General features: G+C 41.0%; 1 protein-coding gene and 1 pseudogene across 2 annotated transcripts in view; one reads left to right on the forward strand and one right to left on the reverse strand.

The window, feature by feature from the left end:
* GLDC (glycine decarboxylase) overlaps positions 1-18,941 on the reverse strand; it is a 107,626-nt gene that overhangs the window by 45,649 nt on the left and 43,036 nt on the right. For both annotated transcript variants that reach the window (XM_066257220.1, XM_066257221.1), the window contains 7 exons: positions 14,468-14,573; positions 12,649-12,788; positions 11,963-12,043; positions 9,366-9,463; positions 8,218-8,302; positions 8,007-8,048; positions 6,206-6,348 (listed from right to left, as the gene is read on the reverse strand). In XM_066257220.1, coding sequence (XP_066113317.1) covers positions 6,206-6,348; positions 8,007-8,048; positions 8,218-8,302; positions 9,366-9,463; positions 11,963-12,043; positions 12,649-12,788; positions 14,468-14,573 — 695 coding nt within the window. The remainder of the gene's footprint in view (positions 1-6,205; positions 6,349-8,006; positions 8,049-8,217; positions 8,303-9,365; positions 9,464-11,962; positions 12,044-12,648; positions 12,789-14,467; positions 14,574-18,941) is intronic.
* Positions 16,147-17,506, forward strand: LOC136323690 (F-actin-capping protein subunit alpha-1-like; annotated as a pseudogene).

An 18,941-nucleotide genomic window follows, 5' to 3' on the forward strand; every position in this document is an offset into this window, starting at 1 on the left:
GAGCATAGCTCCTTTTTCTTTGTTGTGTGCCTTCATCACCGCACTTTTGCATACTGCGTTGCTGCAAAGAAAGACTGAAGTGGTGTGCCTCCCACCCCAGGGCAAACTCAAGGCCATTATCAACATAGCATCAGCGGATGGAGAAACCCTCTGAGATCAGGAGAACCATGGTTGAAATCGATCTGGACAGCAGCTTACCCTGCATTGGTTTCATGATACAAATGTTCTCTCCACAACAAAAATAACTTTTTTTATTGTATAAATAATATGTAACACAATTAAAATCTTTTTTGGCAATCTAAAAAAGCATAAGTACAAGAAAGTAAAATCGTCTGAAATTCTACTACCTAGCGATAACTATTCGAGTGTCTATCCTTTAATATACTTCCTTTCATCTGTGCCTCCGCATAGATGTATAAAACAGTACGGCAGTTTCTCAAAAAATTACATAGAATTATCATATATCCAACAAATTTCATGTCTGGGTATATACTTAAAAGAACTGAAAGCAGAGACTCCAAACAGTTATTTGTACACCAGTGTTCATAGCAGCATTATTCTCCACAGCCAAAAGGTTAAAATGTCCTTTCATGAGTGAATAAACAAAATGTGGCCCATACAATGAGATATTACTCAGCTTTAAAAATGAAGAAAATTAGCCCTGGCCAGTTGACTCAGCGGTAGAGCATCGGCCTGGCATGCAGGAGTCCCGGGTTCAATTCCTGGCCAGGGCACACAGGAGAGGCGCCCATCTGCTTCTCCACCCCTCCCCTTCTCCTTCCTCTCTGTCTCTCTCTTCCCCTCCCGCAGCCGAGGCTCCATTGGAGCAGAGATGGCCTGGGCGCTGAGGATGGCTCTGTGGCCTCTGCCTCAGGTGCTAGAATGGCTCTGGATGCAACAGAGCAACGCCCCAGAGAGGCAGAGCATCACCCTCTGGTGGGCATACCGGGTGGATCCTGGTCGGGCGCACGCGGGAGTCTGTCTGACTGCTTCCTCGTTTCCAGCTTTGGAAAAATGAAAAAAAAATAATAATAAAATAAAATAAAAATGAAGAAAATTGGCCCTGGCTGATTGGCTCAGCCGTAGAGCATCAGTCTGGTGTGTGAAAGTCCCAGGTTGGATTCCGGCCAGGGCACACAGAAGGGGCACCCATCTACTTCTCTACCCCTCCCCCTCCTTTCTCTCTCTTCTCTCCTCCCTTACTGCAGCCATGGCTTGAACGGTTTGAGCAATTTGGCCTCGGGCACTGAGGATGGCTTCATGGCCTCACCTCAGGTGCTGAAACGACTTGGCTGTCAAGCAATGACGCAGTGGCCCCATAAGGGCTGAGAATCACCCTGTAGGGGGCTTGCCAGGTGGATCCTGGTTGGGGAGCATGCAGGAATCTCTCTTTGCCTCCTTGCCTCCCTACCTCTCACTTAATTAAAAAAAAAATGAAGAAAATACTGATACGTGCTCCATCAGGAATGAACTTTGAAGGGATTATGCTAAATAAAATATGCCAGACACAGAAGGACAAATATGATTTAACTTATATGACATACCTAGAATAGCTAAATTCATAAAGACACAAATTAGCCTGGCTTGTGGTGGTGCAATGGAAAAAGCATTGACCTAGAATGCTGAGGTTGCTAGTTCGAAACCCTAGGCTTGCCCTGTCAAAGTACACATGAGAAGCAACTAATGAACAACTAAAGTGAAGCAACTATGAGTTGATACTTCTCGATTCCCACCCCTCATCTCTGTAAAATCAATAAAATATTTTTAAAAAATTTGAGACACAAAGTAAAATTGTGGTTGCCAGGAGCTGGGGAAAGGGGGAAATGACTTATTGTTTAATGCAGGGGTCCCCAAATTTTTTACACAGGGGGCCAGTTCACTGTCCCTCAGACCGTTGGAGGGCCGGACTATAAAAAAAACTATGAACAAATCCCTATGCACACTGCACATATCTTATTTTAAAGTAAAAAAACAAAACGGGAACAAATACAATATTTAAAATAAAGAACAAGTAAATTTAAATCAACAAACTGACCAGTATTTCAATAGGAACTATGGACCTGCTTTTGGCTAATGAGATGGTCAATGTCCGATTCCATATTTGTCACTGCTAGCCGTAACAAGTGATATGATGGGCTTCTGGAGCCATGATGCGTGCATCCTGCATCACCAGAAGTAGTACTGTACGTGAGCGACGCCACACTTTGCAGCGACGCCACATACAGTACTCCAGGAGCACAGGATGTGGATGCGCATCCTGTGCTCCTCTCACTGACCACCAATGAAAGAGGTGCCCCTTCCGGAAGTGCGGTGGGGGCTGGATAAATGGCCTCAGGGGGCCATAGTTTGGGGACCCCTGGTTTAATGGGTACAGAGCTTTGATTAAAGGATGATGGAAAAGGATGATGATGATGATGATGGTTGCACATCAAAGTGAATGTACTGAATGCCATTGTACCATACACTTAAAAGTAGTGATTTAAGTGGTAAATTTTATGTTATGTATATTTTACCACAATAAAAACAATATTTAGAGTTGAAAATATTACTAACGCCACTTCCTAAAAGTTATATTACATCTTTTAATTTTCATAAAATAATAAAGGAAAGAAATATATATATATTTTAATAATGTTTGCTTTTTTTTAATTTTTATTTATTCATTTTAGAGAGGAGAGAGAGAGAGAGACAGAGAGGAGAGAGAGACAGGGGGGAGGAGCTGGAAGCATAAACTCCCATATGTGCCTTGACCAGGCAAGCCCAGGGTTTTGAACCGGCAACCTCAGCATTTCCAGGTCGACGCTTTATCCACTGCACCACCACAGGTCAGGCCAAGAAATATATTTAGATTCAAAACTCTTTTGATGACTAGAGTCAGCACTGTATAGAGTAGAAACACTAACAAACTCCAATTATGTAATGAAAGCAACCAGGAAATGGTCCTTCAATGATAATTGTGACCACACCCTTTATTTTATGAGTATAATTCAGTGGCTGAAATGGTTCACTAAATTCTTCTGTACGGAGTAGTCAAGATACTTTTTGTTTCTTTTTACAATAAATATGAGACCTATATGGGTCCCTAGATGTAAGTGGACACTGGCCAGGAGTAAATCATGACGAATTGACTAAGTAGTTAGCCCTGTGGTAGACAAATTACAAATTATAAGAACTAGAATTTATAATCCACTTGTGGAGAGATCAGCAAAAATAAACCATGATAGAGTTGTAACAAGCTAAAAATAGAATCACTCACATACAGATTATGTAGTACATTCCTTCCTCTCTGCCACAAATTGTGACATCTAATAACCCCACTCACTGGAAGCATGGCCCCTGTATTTTTCCAACAAAGAATAAGGTATTTCCCCATCTGTCACAGCATCCTCTGCTCAGGACCAGAAATATCTCTCGTCTAAGTGTTGACAGCCCCTGTCCCTTTCTTGGAAATGGGTGTTCTATCTGGGAACCTCTGGAGCTGGAGAAGGCACCACTGCTAGAAACTGCATCCTGATCAAGATCTCTTCCCCTCCTGCAAAACCAAGATGGGTTACTGAATCTTGCTGCCAATCACATGAATGAGGAGAGTAGGGCAGAGAAAGAGTATTGGTTATATGGAGAAAAACAATAGAGAAACCCTTGACATAATGGTCCTCAGCCTTGGCCCTGGCCAGATAGCTCAGTTGGTTAGAACATTGTCCTGAAGTACAAAGGTTGCACGTTTGATCCCTGGTCAGGGTACATATAGGAACAGATCGATGGTCTTGTCTTTCTCTCTCTCTCCTTTCCTTTCCTTAGTTGCTAAAATAAAAAAATATATAAATTTTAAAAAAAATCTTCAACCTTGTCTGCATGGTGGAATCAGCTGGTGAGCTATAAAGAAATACTTATGCGCCTGACCCGTGGTGGCACAGTGGATAAAGCGTCAACCTGGAAACGCTGAGGTTACCAGTTCAAAACACTGGGCTTGCCTGGTCAAGGCACATATGGGAATTGATGCTTCCTGCTCCTCCCCTCTTCTCTCTCTCTCTCTCTCTCTCTCTCTCTCTCCCCCCTCTCTATAATGAATAAATAAAATCTTTAAAAAAATTATTTTTAAGAAATACTTATGTGTGGGTCCCTTTCCTCACCCTTGTCTTTCCCCATTGAGACTATGATTAAATCTGGGACTGTGACCTGGACATTAGAATTTTTATTAGTTCACCATGGTAGTCTAATTTCCATTCAGGGTTAGGAACCATTGCTTTAAGGAAAAGGCAAGCTTCCTCATCCTTAGGTCAGCCTTCTGGGGACTCTGGCTGGGAGCTCAATATACTGGAAGAGCTAATGACTTAAGAGTTAGTCTTGAAACTAACTCAGTGGTAGAGCTCAGTGGTTGGCTCAGTGGTAGAGCGTCGGCCTGGCGTGCAGAAGTCTCGGGTTCGATTCCCGGCCAGGGCACACAGGAGAAGCGCCCATCTGCTTCTCCACCCCTCCCCCTCTCCTTCCTCTCTGTCTCTCTCTTCCCCTCCCGCAGCGAGGCTCCACTGGAGCAAAGATGGCCCGGGCACTGGGGATGGTTCCTCGGCCTCTGCCCCAGGCGCTAAAGTGGCTCTGGTTGCAACAGAGTGACGCCCCGGAGGGGCAGAGCATCGCCCCTGGTGGGCAGAGCGTCGCCCCCTGGTGGGCGTGCCGGGTGGATCCCGGTCGGGCGCATGCGGGAGTCTGTCTTTCCCCGTTTCCGGCTTCGGAAAAATACAGAAAAAAGAAAAATTAAAAAAAAATTAAAATAAAGTACTATTGCCTAATCTTAAGATTTTAATCAGGTTCCTCTAGTTAAAAAAAAAAAAAAGCTGAATTACGACATTTTAATGGAAGTATAAAGCTAAAGCTTAGCTTTCATGAATTTCCGTTTCTTCTTATTTATGTGAAGAAGGTTTGAGAAGCTATTACTAAAAAAGCTTCATGTGTTATCCTTTGTGATATGCCTCTTTTTAAATGGTTTGTGTTCTACAGGGTATGTTGTTTTTACAAGGTGCATGGCTTATGTTACCAAACCAGAGGTAGAGCTTGATATCTGATTAAGATCTGTTTACTTTGTTTCAGAAAGAAAGACAATAAATGTCTCAGTTTTTAAATCACTTAATTTTTGTATCTTAAAATTGAAATCCTGCATTTCTAACAAGCTTCCAGGTGATGCCAATGTGGAGGCCACTGATGGAGAATTACACTGGAGTAGTGGGAGGCAGAGGACATAGGGGCAGATACTGACTCATTTTCTATAGATATCCTAAGATGTTAAAACACACACTGATAACATCTCTATCTGTCTATTTATGAAGACAGATCACAAGTACAATGGATTTCAAATTGGCTTTGTATCAGAATCACTCCATTAATTATTAAAAATAAAGATTTTTAGTCTCATACCCTGAAGATTATGATCACCAAGTCTGGAGTGGGGCCCAGGAATTTGTATTTTTAACAAATACCCGGAAGTTGTTGCTAGAGCCCTCAGTGTTTGAAGTTTTTATTTGCAGACAAAAAGACTAAGGCCAGCAGAGGGGAAGGGAACTTTCAAAGTCAGTAACAGAACAAACCAGAATCCCGGTTCTTCTTTCTGGCCTTACTAGGTTGAGACATTGCTCCTTCATAGGAGTTAACCTGTGTGCTTGATTCTAATTCTTATATTATGTCATTGGTAAGTGTACCAACTACTTTCTAAAGACGGCCCACAATGAACCACGACTCTCAACATTCACACCACGTGTTTGTGTTGTCCCTTCCCGTATTCAATCTGGGCTGGCCCTGTCTCTTGCTTTAACAGGCAGAATACTCTAGAAGTGAGACTGAGTAACTTCAGAGGCTGAGCTTTAAGAAGTCTGTGGCTTCCACACTCTTCCATCTGAGAGCAGTCTACTTTGAGTTCTGACATCATTCCGTGAGGAAGTTCAAGCAATCCGCATGGAAAGGTCCACAGAAAGAAGAACTAAGACCCAGGTCAGTGTCCTCAACTAACTTCCCCCAGACAACAGCCCGTCACTAACTTCTCAGCAATGTGAATGAGGCCACTTTGGACCTTCTGGTCACCCACCCCAGTGGAGTGGAACTGTCCACTCAACTCTCAGAATGATATAAAATATTTGTTCTTTCAAAACTCTAAGTTTTAAGATGGACGTTATATCACAAGCAGTAACTAAAACAACAGGAGAAGAAATCCGCTCACCTGTTAGGCTGTAAACAGATTCGGTCATAGCCCGTGAGCTCACACAAATCCTTCTCAAGCTCTCGGAAAAGCTGCTGGTACCCTTGAGCTTGGTCCAAAGGCACAAAGGGGTGGATGTTTGCAAATTCACTCCATGTGATGGGCTGAAGATCAATAAAGAAAAAAGACATATACATATACACCTAGTAATAGCAGTATTGATATTAACATTAATGATGATGATGATGAAAACAGTATCTAACACAGAGGGCTAACAATGTTCCAGGCACTATTCTCAGCACTTTAAATATATTCCTTAATTTAACTCTCACCATAATCTTACAAGGTAATTCTATTATTGTCTTCATTTTACGAGTAGGTCCCAGAGTTCCAAAAAGAAAACTTATAAAAAAAATAACCTTTTTCTATCTTTTTAGGGACAAAAAGGCCCCTAAATAGATTTATATCCATGAAACCCAATGAGTTGTTTTTTATTTTATTTTTTTTAATTTTTAATTTTTTTTAAATTTTATTTTACAGGGACAGAGAGTCAGAGAGGGATAGATAGGGACAGACAGACAGGAACAAAGAGAGATGAAAAGCATAAATCATCAGTTTTTTTGACACCTTAGCTCATTGATTGCTTTCTCATATGTGCCTTGACTGAGGGCCTTCAGCAGACTGAGTAACCCCTTGCTTGAGCCAGCGACCTTGGGTCCAAGCTGGTGAGAATTTTGCTCAAGCCAGATGAGCCCATGCTCAAACTGGCAACCTCGAGGTCTCGAACCTGGGTCCTCCGCATCCCAGTCCAATGCTGTATCTACTGCGCCACCGCCTGGTCAGGCCCAATGAGTTGTTTTAGATATAGTTTATTCAAACTCCCACATGACACATATATTATTGTCTCCTCATTAACCAGAACAATAGAAAAGCAAATGGGAGCCTGACCAGGTGGTGGTGCAGTGGATAGTGTCAGACTGGGATGCGGAGGACCCAGGTTTGAGATCCTGAGGTCACCAGCTTAAGTGCGGGCTCATCTGGTTTGAGCAAAGCTCACCAGCTTGGACCCAAGGTCGCTGGCTTGAGCAAGGGGTTACTCGGTCTGCTGAAGGCCCACGGTCAAGGCACATATGAGAAAGCAATCAATGAACAACTAAGGTGTCGCAACAAAAAACTGATGATTGATGCTTCTCATATCTCTTTGTTTCTGTCTGTCCCTATCTATCCCTCTCTCTGACTCTCTCTCTCTCTGTCTCTGTAAAAAAAGAAAGAAAGAAAAAAAAAGCAAATGGGAGAAATCTTTACAATATAAAATGATTTCATTGCCTGATGTGATTTGGCATGTCAGAATACTCCTGTGAAATAAAAGGAACAAGAAAACCTCACTAAATGAATCCTATCCTTGATGACATGCTTACCAACCACAATAGCAGGTTCTTGTGTCAAATCTTCTATTGAGAAAAGAAATAAATTAAAACCTCCAATCTACCTTTTTGGCACTATGAATGGATTTCTAGAAAGAAAGCTTAAGGTTCTTCTGAGCTTAAAAACTACAGATTGATACAAATAAAAGCTTTTAACATGGCAGGTTTAATAAAAGAGGGTGGGGAGGGTAGGAAGGTATAAATACTATATATTTAATTATTTTAATATTTAAAAATGATTTGACTCATAAATTTAAAGGTGTCAGATTGTGGTAAAATTAGGGTTCTGCCATAATTGTTGAATAGCAAATAGTTATTAAATCACAGTCCCAGCTGCAGTTTTCTCTAGTATGTACAAGCCAGAAAGAATTCCTTCTTAACAGAAGTGACCTACTTACTGTGAGTTCAGATGAACTGTTGAGCTTCATGGTACAGGACCCCTTTAAGAAGCACAGACAAAATAGATCACATTAATAATTTCCTATTCCCCATATGATCAGCCCTTTGATATCCCCACATGGCCACCCATCCCACTTGTAGCACATTAGATGTAACCCAAAGAGGTGGGATCAGGACGATGTTGTCAGGGGGAATAAAAGTATCAATTACCAGTGGAATCATGCTGTGAACAAGGGAGATGTCTTTGTTTTCCAATTTCTTCATATATCGAATAATATTTGTTTCTGAGTGATAGCTGTGAACATAAGACACATGATTTGAGCCAAGACAGCTAGATAAAGTCTGTACATATCCTCCTGGAAGATCAGACACACTGAGCTCTATCTTCAACATACAGATCAAATTGGGCCATGCCAATGAAACATCAGAGGAGCTCTGTCTAGGGAGCTCAGTTGGTTGGAGCATCACCCCAATACACCAAGGTTGCAGATTCAATCCCCAATCAGGACACATATAAGAATCAACCAATGGCCTGACCTCTGGTGGCACAGTGGATAAAGCATCAACCTGGGAACACTGAGGTTGCTGGTTCAAAACCCTGCACTTGTCTGGTCAGGGCATATATGGGAATTGATGCTTCCTGCTCCTCCCCCCTTTCTCTCTCTCTCTCTCTCTCTCTCTCTCTCTCTCCCTCCCTCCCCCCCTCTCCCTCCCTCCTCTCTAAAATGAATAAATAAAAATAAATTTAAAAAAAAGAATCAACCAATGAATGCATAAATAAGTAGAAGAACGAATAGATGTTTCTCTCCCTCTCTCCCCTCCCTTTCTCTCTAAAGCCACTTTTTTAAAACAAACATCAGAGGGTGGATAAAGTGTCAACCTGGAATGCTAAAGTCGCTGGTTAGAAACCTGGGCTTGCCTGGTCAAGGTACATATGGGAGTTAATGTGTCCTGCTCCTCCTCTCTCTCTCTCTCTCTCTCTCTCTCTCTCTCTCCTTCCTCTCCTAAATGAATAAATTTTAAAAAAATTAAAAAACGTCACAGAGGGAAGGGCATGGAACCCCCTGTGGACATGAGAGGAAAGTTGGGAAGATGAGCATGTTGACTTGCTGGGTATGGCAATGATGCATCTAAACTCCCCTTTTCCTGATGAGTACAACTAGGGGTTACAGTGCCAAGGGAGCAGGGACAACAGTAAATAACCTGAGCTTTGCCCAAATCAGTAATGGGATCCTTATGGCGATGATTAATTAGTGAGCCGTAATAACCCAGCCAGAGCACATTGAAATCAGAAGCCACTCTATTCTAGGCTCCCAGGCCACAGCATACAATGCAGAAGTCACACTAGACACACAAACCTGTTGAACACTTGATGTGTGAGAAATGGGCTGGTTCTGTTGAGGGCAGTGGTTGGAATACCTCTCTGTTCCTCACCCATGCTTTCAGCAACCAGCTCCTGCATGGAGAGACCACAAAAAACAAAGGGCAGGAATTGTGCCTAGAACCACATGTGGACACCCAGAGCTCAAGTCAGCGTTTATTGTTACAGAGCATCAGAAACCTCTCAGCACAACATTCCCTACTACTCACCCCCCACCCCCAGGCATCCAGCACGGTATGTTGACAGGTGTCAGAAGTTACGAATTGTGGTAATTCTCCAGAGCACAGTGTTTAATTTGTTTACCTCAGCCACAGAAAGTAAACTGTAAACTTTTTACTACAAATTTGACATCTCCTGCATATTCCTTGAATAATAAAGCAAGTTCCAGTAAATCATTTTAAAAGGTTATCAAAAAAAGTCACCATGATAACACTCATATAAATATCCTCATTTGACAATGCTCTTTTATCATTAAGAACAATTCTGCCTGACCAGGTGGTAGCGCAGTGGATAGAGCGTCGGACTGGGATGCGGAAGGACCCAGGTTCGAGACCCCGAGGTCGCCAGCTTGAGCACGGGCTCATCTGGCTTGAGCAAAGAGCTCACCAGCTTGGACCCAAGGTCGCTGGCTCTAGCAGGGGGTTACTCGGCCTGCTGAAGGCCCACGGTCAAGGCACATGTGAGAAAGCAATCAATGAATAACTAAGAAGTCGCAACGCCCAACGAGAAACTGATGATTGATGCTTCTCATCTCTCTCCGTTCCTGCCTGTCTGTCCCTGTCTATCTCTGCCTCTGTAAAAAAAAAAAAAAAAAAAAAAGAACAATTCTAATAAAATACAAATGCCAACCCCTGGCCAAATAGCTCAATTGGTTAGAGCATTCTTCCAAAGTACAGAGGTTGCTGGTTCAATTCTCAGAGCACATACAGGAACAGATTGATGTTCCTGTCTCTCTCTCTATCTCTCCCTTCCTCTCTCTCTAAATCAATAAAATAAACATTAAAAAAAATAGAAATGCCAAAACCATTTAATAAGGAAAAAGACAATCTCTTCAACAAATGGTGCTGAGAAAACTGGATATACGTAGGCAATAGAAGGAAGTTGGATCCTTATTTTATACCATATACAAAAAGTAACTTGAAATAGATTAAGAACCTAAATTTAAAAGCTAAAACTTTAAAACTTTTAGGAGAAAACATAGGGGCAAATCTGCCTGACCTTGGATTTGGCAATGGTTTCTTAAATATGACACCAAAAGCATGAGCAACAAATACTAGACTCATTAACATTAAAACTTATTGCACATCAAAGGACACTATCAAGAGAGTTAAGAACAACCCACAGGATAGAAAAAACTATTTACAAATCATATATCTAATAAGGGTTTAATACATACAGAATATATAATTAAATGGATGGTCATTCTGCCCCAGGCTGGTATATGGCCTTCTAGAGGCTTCAGTGGGCATTCCATAACTATTCCTCAAACATGTGGGGCAAATAAAGTTGGTACAGATTTCTAGAGGGAAGATGCTTATTCAGTTTTGTTCATTAATTAAAGTTTAAAAGAGAATAATTTGATACTTCTTTGATGATTTACATTTGTTATCTGATACTGAAGGCCTCTCTCAAAGAGGACATAGACAGCCAGGGCAGCAATATTCAACACTCTAGAACCTATTTCAACTTCTTTAGCAAATGCTTCCTTTCACTGATTCATTAAAAAAAATTATTGAGTACTTCCTATCCACCAGGCCGTGCAGAGTGTTGTGATTAGCATTTGGCCATGTGTCTAGGTAGCTACTGACACCTCTCTCTCTTTCATTCTCATTCCATGGAATCGTAATCTTTCTCCTCACATGTCCTGCTATTTCATTGTTTTAGAAACCAACTCAGTCACACTGAACTGCTTCTAGTTCTCAGTAATCTCTTTTCTCCTAGCTTTTGTGGCTATTTTTCCCAATGTCTGGAACACCTCTAGCCCTATTCTCCTTTTCAATTGTGCCATCTTAGTCTAGAAAACTCCTACTCATCTTTCAGATTTCAGCTGAGAACAGTCTCTTGCAAATCTTGGTGAGATGCCTCTTGTCTGTGCTCAAAGAGCAGCTTCAGATATCACCCATCATAACACATCACCTGAATGCAGTCTTGTGCTTGTCTGAATCCTTATTAGACTATAAGATCCATGAGCCCAAGAATCATGCCTAATTCCCCACTATCCTTAGGGCCTAGTATAATACCTGGCACATATTAGGTCTTCAATAAATATCTGTTGCATAAGCGAGTGTCATAATTTTCCCAAAATTGATATAACCAAGATGCCAATATCATGAATCTTTGTATTAGGAACAGTTTTGATTAAATAGCCTGGGTACATGGTCCTGGGAAACACAGCAGTGACCTCTATCAGCAGTCACAGTAGCAACGGATAGTCAGTCTCATCATTTTAACAGGAGGCCACCCAGTGTCACACCCGGATGCCCTCACCCTCACACTTAGGCCCACAAGAGGCAAACCCATCTTTGACACACTTCTAAGACTCATTATGAGAAATGCATATTTTTATTCACTTACTGCAGACAACTCACAGCCAAAGATCCACAATAAGTCATCCAGATCTTTTTCATTGACTGTTTCATCAAGAGAAATACCAAGCTGTAGAAATAAAAACAAAAGAGAAAACATCAGCGCTAAATACCGAGATCAGTGAAGAAATCTAAGAGATGTAAAGGGGAGAAGGTGCTGAACAAAATTCCCAGTCATTCTAAAATATCTGGGTACCAAGTTGGTTGCCCAGCTGACCCTTAGGCGAAGGAGACTGAGACCAGCCCCAGACTTCACAGGGGTTATAGTTTTATAAGCTATTTTTGGATTCTAACACAACACTCTGATATTTTCAGGGTACTCCTGCTGGTACTAGATATGCTCATCTTTTTCTTCCCTTAACTTGCTTTATTATATCATTTATCATAGCCTGACCTTGAAAAGTCATATTAGGAAGAGAGGAGTAAGAAAATATGTGCCTAATTGTCCCATATATGAAAACACAGAGTCTTACAGAAAGATGAAATGAAAGATCCTTTGAAAGGTCACAGTGTTCCAAACTGGAAATGAAATTTGTTTATAAAAAAATAGATTGTGCCCAAAGATCTAATATTGATTATTTTTAAATAAAGAGGGAAAGCTTTAATTGACAAAAGTCATGAAAATTAAGAGAGTTTGTTAAAACAAACAAAAAACCCTAAGTAAGTTTGACTTACTGTGCCGTCCTCAAAAAGCCGAAAATTGATTTGCCTCTGAGCCGCCCTGGCCAATACGTCCTTCACAGAACAGCCACACTGGATCTTCAGAGTATCAAAGAACAAGTCATGCTGGAGCCAGTGCCCTGCTTGCTTGAGACCTAGACAAGACAATAGATCCCTCCGTTTCCAACGCAGAGACTGCTCCTCCGCCACTGACATTTCACAGAAATAACGAGCCCTGCCCTACCCAGTGTTTTGGTGGCTACTTTAAAAAAATTAATGTTTATTACTATGCTATAGAAGATTGTAAAATATATACATAAAAGGAAGATAAATCACTGTAATCATTATCCAGAACTAACTACTGGTTATATTCTAGTATATATTTGTCTAGAAAATGAGTGTGTGAATGTATGTATGTGTGTGTATAATAAATCACATACCCCATAATTCTTTATCCTTTACAAAATCTTTTGCCTGACCAAGCATTGGCGCAGTGGATAAAGAGTTGACCTAGGACCCTGAGGACCTAGGTTCGAAACCCTGAGGTTGCTGGCTTGAGTTTGAGCTTATCAACTTGAGGTGGGATCATAGACATGATCACATGGTCACTGGCTTGAACCCAAGGTTGCTGACTTGAACAAGGGATCACTGGCTCAGCTGGAGCCCCACCCCAGACAAGGCACATATGAGAAAGCAATCAATGAACAACTAAGGTGCTGCAACTATGAGTTGGTACTTCTCATCTTTCTCCCTTCCTGTCTGTCCCTCTTTTGGAAAAAAAAACCAAAAAACTTTTAATATATAAAAACATTTAAAAAATGAATAAATAAAAATGTTAATATTATGAACATTTTGCTTTTCTACAAATCAAAACCCATTACAGATATACTATCTTTTAACTAATTACTTATTAATGGACACTCAGGCTACTTCTGAGAGTGTTATTAGAAACTGTGTTTTAATAGAAACCCTTTAGGCTTCCCCTATTTGATTATTTCCTTTGGATATATTCCTAGAAGTAGAATTTCTAGATCAAATTGTAGGTATATTTTAAAAGGTTTGGATAATAAAAGTCATATCAATATAGCATTCTTTTTCATCTTTGCCAGTGTAATGGGAGAAAAACTATTTTATTGTTTCAATTTACATTTCTTTTAGTAATAGGACCATTTATTTGTGCACTTATTTCTTTTAAAATTACATTATATGTCCTTTGACCATTTTTTCTTTCAAGGTGTTCATCCTTCTAGTGTATGGGTTGGGAGCAGTGAGTAAGAGCTCTAAATATTAAAAATATAAACTCTCTATCATAGAAATTGATAATATTCTTCCCAGTTTTTTATTTGACTTTTAATTGTGCATACAGTGTTGAACATGCCATGAGTTTTCAATTTCACTTACTTATATATATATCAGCCTTGTTATATCCAAAAGGTTTTTTTTTGTTTTGGTGGAGGGGTTTTGAGAGAGAGACTGAGAGAGAAAGGAAAAAGATGAGGAGCAAAAAGGGAGAAAGATGAGAAGCATCAACTTGTAGTTGTGTCACTTTAGTTGTTCAATGATTGCTTCTCATACATGCTTTGATGAGGGGTGGGGGGCAGAGGGAGGGCTCCAGCAGAGACAGTGACCCCTTGCTCAAGCCAGCAACCTGCTGGTTCAAGCCAGCAACCATGGGATCATGTCGATGATCCCGCACTAAAGCTGAATGAGCCTGCACTCAAGCTGGCAACTTCAGGGTTTTGAACCTGGTCCTCAGCGTCCTAGGCTGATGCTCTGTCCACTGTGTCACCATGGTCAGGCTACCCAAAAGTTTTTAAAAAGATATTTCACTCACCTTCAGACAAAATCAAAGTGGCATTATGTACCCTTCTAGCAATATGCTTCAGCCCATGGGAACCGTGGTAGATTGCAAACATAGCAGCCATATTTGCCAAGAGAGCCTAAAATGACAAAGAACATTTAAAGAATCATGTTCAACAATGTGATAGAAGACAATTAGTAGAAGAGACTAGTATTTTGATTTGAGATGCCAAAATTGAAAACAGGGACAAAGCAAAATGATCAGATTTCCTGCATTCTCTGTTAGTTGGGGATCATTTATAACACGCCTGAATACTTGAGGGGGGAATCATGGCATCCAAGATCCCATGGACTCACTATACTAAACCTTCAAAAGTGACCATTATAAAGGGGTTCCATCCATGCAATATAGTCATGTCACCCATAAATGGGATGATTGGGCTGTCATCAGACATCCAGATACAAAATTTAATGTTGGAAGATAGCAGAGCAATAAAAACCTCAGTGGGGAAAAAGTGAGATCTAAAACTTTTATACTCAAACAGTTCTTCAAGGATAAAAGCAACAGCAGTTTTCAAAAACAGAAGAACTCAGGGAATACAACTCCACCGGGGCCTTAAATAAAGCAGTAGAAACTGAATTTCAGCAACTAAGAGATAAATTGAGACTCTGTGGCAAAGAACTACCAAAAATGAAAATGCAGGAGGCAGGGGAATAAAATCAAAATGAGTTGGCAGGAGATATATTAGAAAAGGAAAACCAGAACCTACTGTCTTATTCCCAGATGACAGCAAGCTCACTTACTTAGGTAAAGGTTTCATGAAACTATCTACATGTAAATGTTTGTCCTAGTGTGACAGAAAACAGAGGAAAGGAATGGCACTGGAATCTCCTGGAAACAACGGACACAGACTGTTTCAGTGAGGAGTCCTACATGGGGAACAAGGAAGGGACCACCAAGATGGCACCTTAGGCCGGGGGGGGGGGAGTTAAAAAGAGAATATCTATGGTTAGAAACCAAAATGAGTGTCAACTTAGGGGAAGTGATGGAGGCTCACCTCCTGCCTTTCCTCCTCTTGGCCCCACCCCTCACCTGTTTCTTCACCTTAGATCCTGCCACAAAGCAGTCTTCTAACCACATAGACCACCCTAGTAACTTGTCCAAACTCAAGTCTCAGACCCTCATCTGCCTAGTCCACTTGACACTTCCACAGCAACCCCCACCTCATTGATTCAGCATCATGGTCTCTGAGATTTCTAGTCCCATTAAAGTGACTTCTGTCCTAATGTACTAGGTCAGCAGTTCAAGGTCCACCCTACCCTAGGGTAGGAAGAGGCACCACATAGCACACAGCCTACTCAACTGAGTAACACAGTGCTTTAAAGTTGGGTGTTGTTCAACATCAGATTGATTTTGTTAGGTTTACATTTTCTCAGCTAAAGGAATCTCTATTAGGGCCACTGCAAAGCAAGAGACAGTTCTCAAAAGTTATCAGAGAGTAAACTCAGCAGTCAATAAAGAAAATGAGTAAGCAAAGATTATTAGAGAACACAGGAATTGACTTTCTTAAACCAAAAATCCCAGAGAGTGTAGACACTTTTGTAGATTTCTATAACAATTAGAAATAAACACAAAATCACCACAACACCTTATAGCTGTGGAAAGGGCAAGTTTGAAATAAACCATCCATGACACAGGATATCCAAATGCCCATGGTTGTGCTGCTGGAGGACAGAAGCTCAGGTCTGATGTCCCCAGAATTCTCTGGAAGCCTCCCATCACAGAAGCCTTGTGGCAGTTGGTTCATGTCTCTTTATAACCTAGGGATTATTCTTTACACAAACCAGAGAGCCTAGCTAGTGACTCGTCAGCAAATTAATGAGAAGTATAAAGTCACTTTAAAAAATCTTGGAAGCCTGACCAGGCAGTGGCGCAGTGGATAAAGTGTCAGACTGGGATGCAGGGGACCCAGGTTCGAGACCCCGAGGTTGCCACTTGAGCTCAGGTTCATCTGGTTTGAGCAAAGTTCACCAGCTTGGACCCAGGGTCTCTGGCTAGAGCAGGGGGTTACTCGGTCTGCTGAAGGCCCACGGTCAAGGTACATATGAGAAAGCAATCAATGAACAACTAAGGTGACACAATGAAAAGTTGAGGCTTCTCATCTCTCTCCCTTCTTGTCTGTCAAAAAAATAAAATAAAATAAATAAAATTTCTTGGAAAAGAGCAGCCCAAGATAGACAACTTGGAGGATCAGGTGTCAGATGAGAAGGTAGGCATAGCTGCTAAATTCATCACTCCTGCACCCCCAGCAGAATTTAATGAAGTACTCAGTGATGTCCGGCTACTACTTAATAATGACCATTTCCTCAGGGAAGGGGCAGCACATGCATTTGCCCGATATACATGGATCATTTTACGCTTTTAAAGATAGAAGGATATGAAGGTCTTAATTTCAGAACATGGTGACGTGGGTAATGGCAGATTTTAGATCCAAGAAACAAAATTTCCTTTAAGTTTGATCATTTATGGAAAGAAGTAACCCCCAGCCAGAGGAAGCAGATGGAGGTCTGAAGTCTTGGAGAGAATCCCGCGACAGCGCTTTACGGGCCTAAGTGAAAGACCATTATTCCAATAGCTTCTGTACTGTTTATTCTAAAACTATAGATCGGCAACAGCTCATTATTGTGTGTGTCAAAAGCCACCAGTTTCAACCTAAAAACGTCTGGAATGGTCATTGGAGATCAGAATGAAAGTTCACCATCTCTCCACCTATAATAGCCCAGGTGGTTAAGATTCAGGTACACTATTATGAGGATGGCAATGTTCAATTGGTTAGTCATAAAGATGTATAGGATTCAGTAACTGTTTCGAATGAAGTCCAAACTACCAATAAATTTATTAATATCATACAGCATACAAAAAATGAGTACCAGACAGCAATTAGTGAAAACTATCCAACAATGGCAGACGCCACATTCAAGGCCTTGCGCCGGCAGCTTGCAGTTACCCGCACCAAAATCGACTGGAACAAGATACTCAGCTACAAGATTGGCACAATGCTTAAAGGCTGAATGTAGGATTCTTCAGTACATGGTTTCAGCGTATGGTCATATGAGAATTACGTGATTTTAAACAAGAGGGATATTTTGCTAGGGCTTTCAAAATTAACAGGTTTTCTCGCCTCATGGAATACTGTTGAACTTTTTGCATTGTCTTGATACTTTTGTGTTCTCTGCCTCATAATTTTCTGTTTTCACTATATCTACTTGTAATTTTTTTAATTCTGCCACATTTAATGAAGGAGAGAGAGATCTATCCTGGAGTCATTTTACTGTTTAGAACATTTCCTCGCCGCAAAGCCCAGTTACTGATATAGACAGGTAATGTGTCCAGTGCTTCCCTACCCTTGTCCTTGAGCACTCCTGGTACTTCTGTGGTTTATACTGATCCACCAGCAGCTGCAGGGGCTGTGCTACCAACATCAGCCAGATGGAAGACACATTCATCTTTCTCCAACCGACTGCTTTGATCATCAATTAACAGCATTGTGTAACTGTAGTTTTCAAAAGTTTGGATTAGGGCTTTTCAGGTACTTTTGTTGGGCAAAGGAAGTTTTCTGGAAATTCCATTATAGCCAGCTTCTCTGGGGAAGTTGTCTTTAAATCCAAAGACTTGAACCACATTTCCTGCACATGAACGTGTTTGCTTTCTTCCCTTCCTTCACTGTCTCCTTCACATCTAGAACCATTACAGTTGTAGACCTCTGCATTTTTAGCAGAGTTTTACCCACTTATTATTATTTTTTTAATGTTCAAGAACCGCTGACATACTAGGGATATAGTTGAGTATCAGATTTGAAATATGCAGATGAAGAAATAATAGGAATCTTGTGCTTTAAAACATTGTGGCAGAGTTTGAGCGCGGGCTCATTTGGCTTGAGCAAAATAAAAAAATGCTCACCAGCTTGGACCCAAGGTCACTGGCTCAAGCAAGGGGTTACTCGGTCTGCTGAAGGCCCGCGGTCAAGGCACATATGAGAAAGCAATCAATGAACAACTGAAGTGTCGCAACAAAAGACTGATGATTGGTGCTTCTCATCTCTTTCCATTCCTGTCTGTCTGTCCCTATCTATCCCTCTCTCTGACTCTCTCTCTCTCTCTCTCTCTGTCCCTGTAAAGAAAAAAAAAATTTTTTTAAAAACAAAACAAAACATTGTGGCAGGATTGTACGAATGAATCAAACTATGTAAATCACAGACAAAACCCCAAAATGAACCAAAATGAAAAGGATAACTTCCAGGCAGTATCTTTCTATTGTAACCTTTTGTTTGAGGGAATACTAATGCTTTGTTCTAAATAGGGTGTAAAACTTGTTACAAATTACTTTTCCTCAGTCCTGCCTACCAAGAACTTATGTAACTGTGATATAGCAGCCCTTCCCAGGTATATTGGCAGGTGTATGTGTGATCTCAGAATACTTAGGTGATATGATAAGACAACTGAAATGG

This window comes from Saccopteryx bilineata, chromosome 2 (assembly GCF_036850765.1).
Source record: "Saccopteryx bilineata isolate mSacBil1 chromosome 2, mSacBil1_pri_phased_curated, whole genome shotgun sequence".
Taxonomy (NCBI): Eukaryota; Metazoa; Chordata; class Mammalia; order Chiroptera; family Emballonuridae; genus Saccopteryx; species Saccopteryx bilineata.